Raw genomic sequence first — 16022 nt, forward strand, 5'->3', positions numbered from 1 at the left:
TTTTTTTTAGTAACAGGGTCCCACTATGTTGCCCAAGCTGGTCTCAAACTCCTAAGCTCAAGCAATTCTCCTGTCTTGTTCTGTCAGAGTACTGGGATTACAGGCATGAGCCACCGCGCCAGGCCAAAACTGCCCTCACTTCTGACACCAACTGTCAATTTGATGGGGAGGTTCCCAAAACCACTTTCAGGTTCAATTATTTGCTAGGAAGACACAGAACTCACTAAAAGCTGTTGCATTGTAGGTAGGGTTTATTACAGTGAAAATCTAGATTAAAATCACCCAAGGGCAGGGTGCAGGAAAAGTACTGCATGCAGTTCCCATTGTCCCCTCCCCATGGAGTGAGGACGGCGTGGCTTTCCCTACCTCCCTGTGTGACAGTACACATGCAGTAGTGCCACTCTGCAAGGCCACTCGACCACTGGGCCTGGAGTGTCTGCTGGGGCTTCCTCACGTCTGTGTGACTGATCATTCGCCTGGCAGATCTTAGCCTCCAGCCTCCTGCCCTCCCGAGGTTGACTGATTCCACGTGACCCCCAAATCCCCCACCCACAGCATGTTGTAACCTGGAGTGTCCAGGTCCCATCCTGAGACTAACCAGTGTGGCAGCCCCACCCTAAATCACATCTAGACTACCCAGTGTGAGCCCAGGCCACTGGCAAATGAAGACAATCCTATCAAGCACTATACTCCAAGGGCTTGTAGCTAGATCACCTGCCAGAGCTGAGGAAAAAGTCACAGCTCTTTAGGGCAAGGTTAAATTCCTCACTACACAAATCAGTTATATGATTATTACAGTCATGTCTTTTATATTTCATGAAATGTGTTTGACTACTATGAAATAGAGTTGAAGCCTTTCAAGCCTTTAAACCTAACAACTATATGTCTTGCATATTTTAAAATAAAAGTTATAACATATTTTACTTTGGTGACAGTAAATGTAAATAAACTTAATTTTCAGTTTTGCTTGGGACAGAAGATGAATAAGAAGGCAAGAAGAAAGAAAGGCAGATCATTTGTCTGTCCCTACAGTTATCTTGCAGTTTAACATCATTGCTACCAACAGATTTTATTTTCTTCTTTAAAATGATGAAATGCAAGCCGGGCATGGTGGCTCACGCCAGTAATCCCAGCACTTTGGGAGTCCGAGGCAGGCAGATCCTGAGGTCAGGAGTTTGAGACCAGCCTGGACAATATGGTGAAACCCATCTCTACTAAAAATACAAAAAATTAGCCAGATGTGCTGGCACGTTCCTGTAGTCCCAGGTACTCAGGAGGCTGAAGCAGAAGAATCGCTTGAACCCAGGAGGCGAAGGTTGCAGTGGGCCACGATTGCACCACTGCACTCCAGCCTAGGTGACAGAGTAAGGCTCTGTCTAAAAAAAAAAAAATGATGAAATGCCACAGATTCAAAGAGATTACCAAGACACAACAATTGTGTGCAGTGTAGGATCCTGGACTGGATCCTGGAAACACAATGAACATTAGGGGGAAAACTAGTGAAACCCAAAAAAGGTCAGCAGCTTACTATTAATTATTACCATGTTGCATGGTACCAATGTTAACTTTCTGGTGTTGATTATTATAATTCTGTGAGTTGTTAATATTAGGGAAAGGTGAGTGAAAAACATATGTGAAACCTCTGCATTGTTTTTGCAACTTTTCTGTAAGTCTAAAATCATTTCAAAATGAAAAGTTAAAAGAAAAAAGTTTAAAATGATCTGTCGCTGCATATTCAAGGATTCTCAATCATTTTCATCTTTTTGGAGATCAACCAACTCTTTGATGAAAAGTATGTAGCATCTGTCCTAAAGAGCCTCCAGTCCACTCCATAGTTTGGATGTTTGTACCCCAAACCTTATGTTGAAATTTGATCCCCAGTGTTGAAAGTGGTGCCTAACAGGAAGTGTTTAGGTCATGAGGGCAGACCCCTCATGAATAGATTAATGATGCTGTAAGGGAGTTCTCACTCTATTAGTTCCCCTAAGAATTCCCCCAAAGGCTGGCTGTTAAAAAAGCCTGGCACCTCCTTGTCTCTCTTGCTTTCTCTCTCACCGTGTGATCTCTACACACCTCTCTCCTTCACCTCCTGCCATGAGCAGAAGCGGCCTGAGGCCTCCCCAGAAGCAGATGTTGGCACCAGGCTCCCTGTACAGCCTGCAGAACCATGAGCTAAATAACCTCTTTTCTTTATAAATTACTCAGCTTCAGGCATTCCTTTATCGCCACACTAAATGGACTAAGACATCCACTTTTGCCATTTCATCAGTTCACAGACACACATGGAGCTCATCTGCACGCCCAATTGAAGAACCCTGCTCCAGGGTCCACAGCTCAGGACTCAGGTGTGAGAGGAAGTGGCACCCAACAGTTGATCTGAGGAGGAACACCTAGCTCTCACTTTAGCCACATTCATGTCTTCAGCCTCTGGCCACGTGGAGGCCTTCCTACACAATGGGAGACAGGAATGCAGGACTTCATACTCCTCCACAACGTTTCCTCAAAAGGTTCATTACGAAAGTACAACACTCACTCGCACAATACCGGGCGCATAGTCTTTTGTGAGCCGAGCAGCACCATAAATACATCCTAAAGGAGTCCTAACTGCAGCCCCACTAAGTGACACCAAACAGAGTAATCAACTCTGGGCTTCAGAGCCTCTGCAGGAAATGTTGTCTTAGCCCATGGTGCTGAAAACAAACGCAAATTTGTACTAGGTGTGGGTCATCTTCTCCACCCCACACTTTCCCTCCCACTTTCTGGCTTATAAGCAACTCCATCAAGAGGTTGAAGAAGGGCATGGCTGACCAAATGGCAGAAACAAAAGGCAAGAACAAAATCTGCCTGAAGCCTACAGAGATAGCTTCCATCAGGATGATTTTTATATGAACAGTTGTGGGAGTTATGAGGGGACAAAAGCAACAATGCACACACTAGGCTTACAATTGCACACACTAGGTTTACAAATCAGGTGCTAGTGAAATCAAACACAAGACACATTTGCTCAAAAGGACAAAGGCAGCTTCAGAGAAAAGGAACAGCTTGTCCAAGGAGAAGCCACCATCACTTCCAGCCCCGAGAAATGGCTAGCATGTCAGGAAACATTTGGACGGCTCTGGCCCAGGGTTCAACAACCTTTCCAAAGAATCATACTAAAGTACAGATTCCTTTATCCTGGAGGTCCAGCTGCCCAAGCTTGGCCACCAAGACGGAAGGGCCTGCGTGAAAGCTGACTTTCTCCCAAGCACTGCCCCATAATGGACAGAGTGAGAGGAGAGTGTGGCGTGGACAGAAGGCTCACACAGTGCAGTGAGTGTGCGGAGCACTGAGGAAGGAGGAGCACAGACAAAGGGGACTGAAGAGGCCTGCATTTCTGATAAGAGACTGGAGTAGACACAGATGGTAAGCATGATGGAAAGTGTTCTGATCAACCCCCCCCCAAGAAGGTGGGTTCTTATTCTACCACTCTAGACCCAGGTATAGTCATGCATCGCATTACAAACTTTTAGTCAATGACGGGCCATAAGTACAAAGGTGGTCCCAGAAGATTATTCCACCATATTTTTACCATGCCTTTTCTATGTTTAGATACACAAATACCTGCCATCGTTCATTACAATTACATGCAATATTCAGTACAGTCACTAGCATAGAGTCTAAACAATAGAGCCTAGTGTGTAATGGGAGGTACCATCTAGATTTGTGTAACTACATTCTACGACGTTCACAAAGATAAAATCGCCTAACAATGCATTTCTCGGAAGGTGTCCCCCATCACTAATCACCAAATGGTTGTATTTGTTCAGAACTACGGCAGCAAGTAAAGGCTTCAGCTTCCCTCGAGCTTCATAGTCTCATGGAAATTTCTAGGGCAGCCACTCCTTTCAAAGGAACTAAAAGTCCTTTCCAAATCAATAATTCACTTCAGAGACCTGGACCCTAGAGGTTTCATTCCACAGTTAGGATACAATTATCTGAATCTTTTTCCCCAAGGAAAAAATTCTAGAAAGAAAATGTACATTTTCAGGACTTTTGGTATGTACTGCCAAATGTCCAGTCAGAGCAATCATCTTAATTTACACACAGATGGACTTGTCCACTTCCCCAGTCTCCTTTGCAATCTTTGCCATTTAGTACTTTGGAGGTAATTTTTATTTGTTTGAATTGGAAATTTTATAAAATGAATAGTGAATATACTTTTCTTTCATTTGTGTGTGTGTTTGTTGTCCTTCGCCACATTTCTAGTGAACTGTCTTTTTCTTATTGATTTGTATGGTGTCTTTAAGTATGACAGTTGCTAATATTTTCCCAGCTTGTTACATGTTAACTTCATTTAGTGGTGGTTTGGCCACTCCGAAGTGTTGGATTTTAATCTTCTTTATTGTTTCTGCCTTTGCTACACTGGTTAAGAAAGCCTTCCCTATGCCAAGATTATAAGATTAATCTATGTGTTCTTCTGGGCCTTTGTGGCTCTGTGTTTCCCATTTTACATTAATCCATCTGGAGGTTCTCTTGGCATGGGAATTAGATAAACATTCAACTTCCCATTCCCCCCCCACCCCCCCCTCCCCCGGCAATGTCTAGCCCTTGTCATAACACCATGTATTGAATTATCTGTCCTTCCCCTAATATTTTGAAATGCCTGCAAAGTGGGGGAACTGTTCTTTGGCAATTTTTCAAATCTACACTGCCGACAATGATTTCCCTTTCACCCTCACTCCACACCCTCCCTCTTGTTGAGTATTTGCCTTAAGATGCAGGTGGTGGGTGAGAATAAGCCCCATTTCGCAGTTGGGCAGTCTGTCTATGGAGGTCTGGGTCTCATCAACCCCAATCCTAACAGCTTTCTCCCCAGCTTTGGGCCATTCAATGTGTCCAATTTCCTGAGACCCCGTAAGGAAGTTTATGCAGATTTATAAAAGCAACGGCAGTCCCCCCTCACAGCCATCGTTTCCCACCAATGCTTTGTCATGTACTGTCACAGCAGGATCTGAAAATTGTCCTAGGGTCCACAGCTGGTCCTGACTTCAGTGGGACCTATGGACCAGGTGTGAAGCAGAAGACACAACCTTAGGACTCCGAGCCTTGGCTTTTGCTGTGTGCCGCCCCCACTGCTTTCGCTCTCAGACTTGGGAGGAGTCGGGGAGAAGCCACCTGCGGCAATTCAGGAGTAGGGAGCTTCTGGACAGTTTGCACCACACACTTTGCGACTTGGCTGTGCAAAACCCCTGACCCCCGTGTGAGGAAAGTGGTGTTTGTTTTCTCCACTAGACTATCAGCTCCCTCCCTTCTCCTCCCTAGGAGCACGGAGTGTGTCTTGTTCACATTCGTGTCCCCAGTGTCAGCATTTAAAATGTGTTCAATGGATAAATGTTGAAAGAAATTCAGAAATGATGTGCAATATCGTAACAGCTAACATTTAGGAACCAACGTATTACTTACATGACACTTTTGCATATTGAGTGAAATTAAGTTGTTTGGTTTAACCAATGTGTGGCTTTGGGGTAGAGGACAAGGACATAGCAAGAGGAAGCATTCTTTATGAGTCCTTCACTCAAGAGGAAGGAAACATCTACGGAGAGGGGCTCCAGAGGCAGGGACCCAGGGAGACGCCCAGACAGACAGAAGGGCTCCAGATCTTGGAAAAGTGAGTTTGAAGGAGGCTTAAGGTATATCAGACAGCCTGGCCAGCATGGTGAAACCCCGTCTCTACTAAAAATACAAAGAAAAATTAGCCGGGCGTGGTGGCACGGACCTGTAGTGTCAGCTACTTGAGAGGCTGAGGAAGAGAATGCTTGAGCCCAGAAGGCAGAGGTTGCAGTAAGCCGAGATCGCAAACACTGCACTCCAGCCAGGGAGACAGAGTGAAGGGGAGGGGAAAGGGAGACGCTTTATCCGGTACGTGTCCAAAAGCAACCGTGCTCCTCCCAGTATCTCACAAGGACTGGACTACCTGTGTTTCTGTTGCTCTTCACAGAAGCTCCATGAAAGCGGGCTTCGCCTTTGCTCATGCAGGGAGCGGCTCAACACATGACCTCGAAGCACCTAAGGCTTTATGAACAGATTTCTCCCCAAAACTTCTTCCTTCAGCGACGCCCTGCAAGAATTCTGGATTCCTGTGTCTTTGGCTCAGCGCCTGCTACCCCGATGCTTTCAATCATATTTTGCTAATCTGAATGGCTGTGGCTCGGTCCCCGCTCCGCGTCCGCGGACAGGTCAGCGCCGTGGGGCTCCGGACTCCCAGTCCAAGCCCAGGGGCCTGAGGTTCCCGCGCCCCCGGGACCCGCGGAGCTCGAGCGCAGGGTGCACCGGAGAACTACATTTCCCACAGTGCTCTTTGGAAGCCGGGGCCGCCGAGACCCATGGCCCGCGGCGGGCGGGTTCGCGCGGAGACTCCTGGGAGTTGTAGTCCGGTCCGCCGGCACCGGCGCTGGCGCTGCTGCGGGCTCGGCGCCGGCCTTTGTCTGTCTGCGGGCGCGCGCCGCTCCGGTGAGTGAGGCCGCCGGCCGGGTCAGAGCGCCCCGGCGAGGCGGGCCTGCGCGGTCGGGCCGCCGTCCAGGGCCCTCCGTGTGGCCAACTTGGGCCAGCGGCCGCCGCGGCAATGATCAAGCCTGGAGGGCCGGGGACCCTAGGAATGCCGGCCGCGAGCGGAGAGGTCGGCGGTCCGCAGAGCAGGGTCCCTTGGACCGCAGAGCGGGGTGCAGAGGTTCGGGACCGCAGGGCGGGTCCGGGGCCCGAGGAGGGAGGGCAGCGTCTGCGGAGAGGAGCAGGGCCCATGGGGCTGGGGCGTGGGAGTGGGGAGGCCGCGGCAGGCTCCCCGGACCTCCGTGCGGGGTTCAGCGAGGTCAGGAAGCCGGCGCCGGCCTTCCGGGGCTGCGAGGAGAGGCAGCCCCTCCGGGGGAGAGTGGGACCCCAGGCCGTGTGTGGGAAACCACGCCACGCACAAGCTCCTACGCCTGAAACTGGCCCCAAGACGTTCTCAAGACCGCCAAGTGTACCCCCTTTTCTCATCGCCCTGCAGAGGACGCTGGATTTTAGGTCTTGAGTCTGGTGGTCTCGTCAGAGACCCTTCCTGTTTGATTCTTTCCTTCTCCCAGGAGCTGCCTGATAGGACAGTGTTAGTAACCTGTTTAATAAGTGAGGAAACAGAGTCAAGGCTGCTGGGTTACTTGCCCAAGGTCATATCCTGGGGGAACCACGGCAAGAAGCCAAGACTCTCACGGCCTACTTCTAAGCTTTTTCCAAAGGATATAATAGCCTTTCTGTTAGGAAAATCAATGTTTTTTATTATAAACCCACTTTTTACAAAAGCTTGGGAAAATTGATTCCTCAGACCTGTAATCTAGGGAGAAAAATATGACAGTGCCCCCTCATGGAGGTCCCTGATAGGCAGCGGCGTTGTAACTTGACTTCACAGCAGGTGGAGAGGCAGGAATGTGAATTCTGCTCTAATTTCTGGAATCTCCAACAACAGAGTCGAACCCCAGGCAGCAGGCGCCATGTACTCTTCCAGGGACTCTTAATGGGTATGCAGTTAAGCAAGAATACGTTGAACTTCCAAATGATGTGCTGGCACGCTGGTAGGGAATTCCTTTGTAGCTTGTGTTCCAAGTTGGACATGAGTCCTCCAAATAAAAGTTTAAATGACTCTCCTGGTCGTAACCAGGTGCTTAACAAATAATGGTAGCATCACACTATTATTTCATTAAATCAGAAGGCCAGCATTTTGATAGGACATATTAGAGGGAAAGAAAGAGTATGCATTGAATCACTGCATTTTTTTTAAGTATAAGAATTCAGTAATTAGGATCCTGAAGTAAGAAGAAATATTCAAAAAAGAAAATCATTTGGGCCAGGTTTAGTGGCTCATGCCTAACAGCCTCTAGGGATGCCAAGGCAGGAGGATCACTTCAGGCCAAGAGTTGGAAACCAGCTTGGGCAACATAATGCAACCCAATCTCTACAAAAAAAAATTTTAATAATTTAAAATTAGCCAGGCTTGGTGGTGCTGATGTGTAGTCCCAGCTACTTGGGAGGTTGAGGTGGGAGGATCCATTGAGTCCAGGAGTTCAAAGTCACAACAAGCTATGATTGAGCCACTGCACTCCAGCCTGGGCAACAGAGCAAAACCTTGACTCAAAAAAATTTTTTTTAATTTTTTTAGATAATTCAGAGCACATACAAGAGGATTCCTAGGATATGAAGAGTAATTCAGTCTGGTCAAACTCTGTTCCTTTCTGCTCAATTTTATAAGCATTCTGACCAGCTCTTTAGTGATGGGAAACTAGACAACTATCTAATTTAAGAACCTAGGCTTTGGATCCGGAAAGTCTTGGATTGGAACCTTTGCTCCACCTTGACTCCTTATTTTCTGTGGGTTTTGGGCAAGTTACTTAATCTAGTTGGAGTGCCTTGGGCTTGATTTTTGAGTAGGTCTTCCTTTTCCAAGAATTGACAAGTATTTACACTTGGTCAGAACTGGTATTCTTACATCTTCAAGACCAAGAGAGAGGCGGGTCTGGGTCCTTAGCTGCCTAAGAATTGTTCAGTGGTACCATACGGACTCCCTTAATTGTTTTTAACTACAGAGAACTGGAGAACTGATTCGTTTCAACATGGAGCTAATCATAAAGACTGAAATGTTGATTTTTTCTATTCTGAATTCCCCTGGGGCTTGGAGGGATGAAAGTAGTAGGTGGAGAAAGAAAATGGAAGATCCCAATCACATGCCAAGACCAAAGTATAAACAGGAGTAACTATTGTGATTGGCAGGAAGAGACATCTGTTTATGTGTTCTCTGCTTTCCCACCTCCTGCTTCTTCCCAGACTCATTTGTGTGTGGTCCTAGTACCTTTAGGCCCATTTTACTGTGATGTTATAGGTAACTGACATTGTGTCAGGCAATCTAGGTTTCTTACATTCACTTGTACCTCAAACTGGAACAACTGGTGACTTTTTCCTTCTCACATGTCAATTCTCCTGCACTTTCCTGTTCGTTTGTTTGGTTTTTTCCCTCAGGTGCTCAGGAACAGCCCATGGAAGAATCATATGGAGAGGTGGTGACTGAGGTCATAAGCAGAAGTGGACATGTTTGGATTTCCAACAGCTACCCTGCTGGACTGTCATGGAAGATATGCCCAGAATGTAGCATTCTTCAGTGAGTGAGTCAGTCGATGGCTGGATGTGCTCAGCTCACAGATATCCAGTGTCCCTCTCCTTAGGACTGGTCAGCAGTCTGAGGAAGCAGAGGAGACCTTGCCTTGATAGACCTCACTGTTCCTAGAGTTACAAGAAAAGCCTGCAAGCTGGAGTTAGAACTAATAGTAGAAACGGAGCAAGAGAACCCTTTTGATATGGAGGTAGCATTGAGGTAGTCTCTGAGAATGAATGAACAGCTTAAATCTCAGCACTGTCTCTGAATAAGGCAAGGTAACGAGAAGAAAATTACCCTGGGGTGACACCAAGAAAACTGTTAATAGTGGTGAATGGACCCATATTTAAAGTGCACCAGGAGGCTCAGATGCAGGGCAGTATTAGGGGAAAAAAAGTCAATATCTGCATAGGAAGTATTTGAGAATAACATCCAAACCAAAATTGATTTCAGTTTTGCCTTGGCTTAGTAGACTGAAAATAGCAAGGATTTTAATGGGAAAAATTCCTTGGATCAGATTCTATAATTGCCATGGCTAGATCTGCAGTATCAGGTTATTTAATTTCCTTAAGCTCCAGATTTGTCTGTGAAATGGGACAATTCAAATCTATTTTATAAGATTGCAGGGATTAGCAATGATAGATGTAAAGCACCCAGAATTGTGCTGCATATTTTCTGAAGTCATGGTGCTGATTTCATTGTCAGAACAGACTGGAAAGGGGTGGATTTCTGAAGAAGCAAATGCAGCTTAAGTTTTAGGACCCCTCACTTGCATTGGTCTCTCCAAGACCCTGTGCTTAATTTTATACATTTTCTTAAAAGGGTGCCTCTAAAGTGTGAAAGTTTTAGGCCTTATACAGCCTGGATCCAAACCTGTTTTGGAGTCAGATAGAAGTTGGGTATGGGGCTCTATATGATCCTATATAGTTTTCTACATTTTCTGAGCCTGTTTTCTGACCTGTAAAATAGAGAATACCATATCTATCTTACAAGGTTATTTGTTCGCCTAAATTAGGTTTAGAGGCAGTACACTGCTGTGGAGAATGCCTGTTTGAGTCGACTCTAACTTACCTAGCTCTGTGACCTTTGATAGCTTCTCTGTGTTCCCATTATCTATATCAATCTCATGGCATTGCTTTCAGGATTACATTGTCTATGCAAAGAATAAGGCCTGGCTCATCATAAGCACTCAAAGTATTATGTTTCTTTTCCCTTTTCTCACTCAGCATATTGGTGCCTCTTACATGACTTCCCTCTCATTTTACCAGATGTGATGACTGAAGCCCACCACAAATATGACCACTCTGAGGCTACAGGATCCTCAAGCTGGGATATCCAAAATTCTTTCAGAAGAGAGAAGCTGGAACAAAAATCACCAGATTCGAAGACACTACAGGAAGATTCACCTGGAGTGAGACAAAGGGTCTATGAGTGCCAGGAGTGTGGAAAATCCTTCCGACAAAAAGGTAGTCTCACATTACATGAGAGAATCCACACTGGTCAGAAGCCTTTTGAGTGCACCCACTGTGGAAAAAGCTTCAGGGCCAAAGGCAATCTTGTTACACATCAGCGGATACACACAGGAGAGAAGCCTTATCAGTGCAAAGAGTGTGGGAAAAGCTTCAGTCAACGAGGTAGTCTGGCTGTCCACGAGAGACTCCATACTGGACAGAAACCCTACGAGTGTGCTATTTGTCAGAGAAGCTTCAGGAATCAGAGTAACCTTGCTGTTCACAGGAGAGTTCACAGTGGTGAGAAGCCCTATAGATGTGATCAGTGTGGAAAAGCCTTCAGTCAGAAAGGAAGCTTAATTGTTCACATCAGAGTCCACACGGGCCTGAAGCCCTATGCCTGTACCCAATGCAGGAAGAGTTTCCACACAAGAGGGAATTGTATTCTGCATGGTAAAATACACACAGGAGAGACACCCTATCTGTGTGGCCAATGTGGTAAAAGCTTCACCCAGAGAGGGAGTCTGGCCGTGCACCAGCGAAGCTGCTCACAAAGGCTCACCCTTTGATCACTCTCTTGAAGAGAAATTCTCTTTATGAATTAAGAGTACAAAATCCACTGAGATTAAACAACCTACCCAGTTCTATGGAATGAATGGAGAATCTTTCAGAAAGACCATGACTGGGTAGGGCAAATTGACTTTTCTCCTTTCCCCCAAAAGATTATGAAAAATAAATGTCTTGTTTATTATCATTATCATGTATGTTTTATAATTTTTGTCACTTTACTTTGACCCAGTTTTTCAAGGTGCCCCCATTAATCTGGAGCCACACTAGAGATTGTTACAGATTTTTAATTTGTGGTTGACACTGTCAGCCTTTTTTAAATGTAAAAAAACAGCCCCACATCAATATCAAGTTCTTTTTCTTCCCTACATATTCAAATTAATCTTGTTTTGCCTTCAAAACCACTGGACAAAATCCATGGGGCAAATCTGATTACCTTTATAATCTTCTTATAGAACGCTTCATTGCCTGGATGATACCCCCAATAATCTATTATAACTAACAGATATAACGCTCATGTCCATAACAAGGGGCCTAGCCTTTTACTACAAAAGAAAATTTCTTTTCAAGCCTGCAGAGCTTTAGTTTGTGCATTGAGACATACTTCAGTCCTCCACTCCTAACTGGGATAGAGATAATTCACCTATAACCAAAGAGCAGACAACTACTGTCTGTGCAATTTTTTAAGAATCTTGAAACCATTTCTCCCCATCTCCTACATTCTCAGAGACACAATGACCTTTATTCCCTTTTTGGCAACAGTAGCAATATCTTGGGGTTGAGTCACCTAAAAGGGAGGTAAGTATTCTTATTACTGAACCCAGACTTACAGTTCGTAGTCAGTAATGAACTTTTACTTTCCAACAACACTATCCTCTTCTTCACTTTCCAACAATACTATCCTCTGCACACGCACAAAGAAATTTAGAATTCTAACCCACTCTTTTCTGACCTCCAGAGGATGAGATTTGAAGGTTGCAGAGGAGAAACTGGTTTTGAGGGGAAATTTCCATTTACATTTTTTAAAATCTTAGCCATCTTTGTAATTTTTCATGCTGAGCAGTTATGTAATTGAAATTATGGATGATACAGATTTTGCTTTTCTTGATAAGACACCATTCCATCCTTTTTAGTACATCCTATAAACCAGTGGTCCCCAATCTTTTTGGCACCAGGGACCAGTTTCATGAAAGACAATTTTCCACAGATGGAAGGGGAATGTGGGGGAATGGTTTGAGGATGATCCAAGCACATTACATTTATTGTGTACTTTATTATTGTTAACACTGTATATAATGAAACAATTATACAACTCATCATAAGGTAGACTCAGTGGGAGTCCTGATCTTGTTTTCCTGCAACTAGACAGTCCCATCTGGGGATGATAGGAGACAGTGACAGATCATCAGGCACTAGATTCTCATAAGAAGTGCACAACCTAGATCCCTTACGTGAATAGTTCACAATGGAGTTCATGTTCCTAAGAGAATCTAATGCCGCTGCTGATCTGACAGGAGGCAGAGCTCCTGTGGTAATGTAAGCAGTGGGCAGCAGCTATAAATACAGATGAAGCTTCGCTTGCTCTCCCACCTCTCACCTCCTGCTGTGCAGCCCAGTTCCTGACAGGTCACAGACTTGTACTGATCCATGGCCCCAGGGTTGGGAACTCCAAAAAAAGCTTGTAAATAGTAACAAATGTCTTTGAACATTAAAACAATTCAGAAACACTGGATTTTAATAATATGAAAATATTATTCCAAAGATACCCTGATAACATTTGAAGACTTAAACAATAATGTTCATATCATCTTCACTCGTAATAGCCACACACTAGAAATAAATGTCCAACAGTGGGTGAGGGATAAAGAAACTGTAGTATATTCATACTGTGAAATGCAACTCAGCAACAAAAAAGAACATACAGGTGATACATGAACAATATGGATGAATCTGAAAGTTTTATGTTGAATTAAAGAAGCCAAATACACAAATAGTATAATTCCATTTATGTGACCTCACAGAACAGGAAAAACTAAGTGTGAGGATTGACTTGAAAGGCACACAAGGAAAGTTTACAGAGTGAAAAAAATGTTCTATACCTCATATCAGGCAATGGATGCATGGGTCTAGACAATTACCAATATTCATTGAACTCAATGCTTAAGATCTGTGTATTTTATTATATGTAAGATATACTTCAGTAACCATGAAGCAGTATAAATGTATTGCCCATAAGCTCTCTGACACTCATCCCATGAAGAGATGGGGGGGCTATGTCACCACCACTTGAATCTGGACAGGCTCATGACTGCTTCAAACAATAGAACACAACAGAAGTGAAACTACACCATGTATTAGTTCTGAAAAGCCCTTAAAAGGCCTGAAAAATTTCTGCCTGGTTCTCTTGAGACGCTTCCTTTCACGGGAAACCAGCCACCATGTAAAAAGTCCAACTATCCTGAAATCACTATAAATGGACAAGCTGCATATAAATGCTCCAGCCAAGTTTCACCTGAGCTCCCAACAGCTCGTCAGCCATCTGTGAGGGTCATTGTAGGTTTCTGGCCTAGTAGAACCCTCATATGACTGCAGCCCCAGCTGACATCCAGCCAAAACTGCATGAGAGACCCCAAAGTGAAACTGCCTTACCTAATTCCTGACAAACAAAATCATGTGAAAAATGAAACATTATGGTTGTATACCACTAAATTTTCAGGTTATTTGTCGTGCAGCAATAATAGAATAAAATTTATATATAGATAAAATCTGGGGAAGCAATTTGATATTACCTCACTAGCTAAATCAAAATAGAAAATTATGATTTATGATTCACCAGAAAGCCTAAGGTTTTAAAAATAAACATTCTCTTTGACAAAATAAGAGGTATGGTATAGATTAGTTAGCCGAGATCTAATCCAAGTTCTAAAATGAAGAAGTAGATGCTGGACTCCACTGCACTCCAGCGTGGGCAACAGAGTGAGACTCAGTCTCAAAAAAAAAAATGTAAAAATATATGCCTATATGTATATTTATACTTTCAGAATCTCAAAAATATATGTGTGTATATATGTATACATAGAGAGAGAACGCTATATAGACATATATAATCCTAGGATCATAGTTCTGCAAAAAGGAATGAGTAAATAATAAAGAGAAAAGAGGTCAGAAAATATATCATTGGCCATTGGTGATCAACTAAACCTTCAGCCCCTCTCCCCTTCCTGTGGTAGGCGGGTGCTGAAAGTTCCAAACTTTATGGTGACCAGCCCCATCCTGAAGCTACCTAGGGGCCCCTGGCCATAGTCTTCTCATTAGCATAAAAAAGACACTCTTGGCTGCCGTGGTGGCTCATGCCTGTAATCCCAGCACTTTGGGAGGCCAAGGCAGGTGGATCACCTGAGGTCAGGAGTTAGAGACCAGCCTGGCCAATATGGTGAAACCCCTGCTCTACTAAAAATACAAAAATTAGGCAGTAGTGGTGGTGTGTGCCTGTAACTCCAGCTACTAGGGAGGCTGAAGCAAAAGAATCGCTTGAACCGGGAGAGTTTTCCACCTCTTATATGGACATCGGTCACACTGGATTAAGGACCTACCCTATGCCACTATGGCATCATCCTAACTAATTCCATCTGCAAAGACCCTATTTCCAAACAGGACATGGCCTGAGGAACTGGCAGTTAGGAAACGTATCTTTTTGGAGGACAGAATTGAACCCACAACACTTGGGGTGTATCCTCCACAGTATCAAAAACATTGTTCTGCAGAAATACGTATAAACCCAACCTAGTGGTTTCTGAGGACATCAGCATCACCTGGGAGCTTATAGGAAAGGCAAATCCTAAGGCCCTGACCCAGAAACTGCGGAGAGCGGGAGAAGAGAGGGAGAGACAGCACTCTGTTTTAACAAGCCTACAGCCCATTCTTCTTACCCTACACAGTTTGACTCTCAACTCATCAGACTCTCTAGGCAGACCTAAAACTCCCTTCAGGGCAATGAAAAGAGCAGGAAGAAGATTCCAAGCAGCAGGTGGCCTGGGTTACCCTACTCCTTACACAGGGCATTGAGACAGTGCATGTCTGTCCTTTTCCATGTGGAGCTCCTTGTTGCTAGGGCTTCCATTCAAGAATCAATGCCACAATAAACTAGAAAAGTCAACAAGGATGAATAAATACATGGTCTCTTACCTAATTTTGACATCAACTCACAGGGAGGAGCACAGACGGGTTAACTGTGCCAAAAAAGCTCCACACAAGCAAACTCAAACGAACACCTTCATTTTCCCTTTTATCGTGGGCACAGGTCTCTCCCAAAGGCCCTTCCATACCATCCACCAAGTCTAGTTCACCAGATCACCTGTAGCCCTACCCTGATTCTGTTTACTTCACTTGCATTTGGGGTCATTATGATGTCATTGCCATAGGGTCACGGACTTAGTGACAACAGAATGCACAATCCGGCCATGACCAAGACTTGCGTTTCTGCAATGCTGAATCCCACCTTACTCTTAGAGAGCCTCATTCCTTTGATTAAAGAATGTGGATCACTCCACAGTTCTGCTTGCTTTCTAATTTGTATCTCTTCCCAGTAGTTCTGGTCAGCCTGCCTGGTTTTTCCTGATTTTACTGATTGTGCTCCTTTCATGTTTTCAGGCCACTAACCTGCCTAGCTCTGCCACAGTCTGAAATGGCAACTGTAATCCATACATCTCATTTAACACAAGCTACAGATGTGCTGGAAAAACTTGTTTAACAATTACCATAACCTTTCAAGAAGTTTCTTGGGGTTTTGCCTGTACAAACATCTCCTATAATCCTGATTATAGCCTATTGTGACCCTGTCTCTGCTTGCTTCA

At 44.6% G+C, this 16022-nt stretch overlaps 1 protein-coding gene and 1 long non-coding RNA gene across 6 annotated transcripts in view; one reads left to right on the forward strand and one right to left on the reverse strand.

Moving 5' to 3' along the window:
- LOC119469473 overlaps positions 1-15516 on the reverse strand; it is a 32394-nt gene extending 16878 nt beyond the window's left edge. Inside the window, exon 1 of the long non-coding RNA XR_005198298.1 lies at positions 15355-15516. This is a non-coding gene — a long non-coding RNA (uncharacterized LOC119469473). The remainder of the gene's footprint in view (positions 1-15354) is intronic.
- On the forward strand, positions 6399-11359 carry ZNF32 (zinc finger protein 32). Of its 5 annotated transcripts, none has more exons than XM_017518314.2 (3): positions 6399-6489; positions 9019-9161; positions 10420-11359. In XM_017518314.2, exon 3 carries the CDS (start codon positions 10425-10427, stop codon positions 11169-11171), a length of 747 nt encoding a protein of 248 aa, XP_017373803.1. In that variant the 5' UTR covers positions 6399-6489; positions 9019-9161; positions 10420-10424; the 3' UTR covers positions 11172-11359. The 5 variants fall into 5 exon arrangements, with proteins under 5 accessions (XP_017373803.1, XP_017373794.1, XP_017373799.1 ...); XM_017518305.2 differs by having other exon boundaries at positions 9019-9157; positions 10378-11359; XM_017518310.2 differs by having other exon boundaries at positions 9019-9157.
- Positions 15517-16022: the final 506 nt, after the last annotated feature.

Source organism: Cebus imitator, unplaced genomic scaffold (assembly GCF_001604975.1).
Source record: "Cebus imitator isolate Cc_AM_T3 unplaced genomic scaffold, Cebus_imitator-1.0 Scaffold669, whole genome shotgun sequence".
NCBI lineage: Eukaryota > Metazoa > Chordata > Mammalia > Primates > Cebidae > Cebus > Cebus imitator.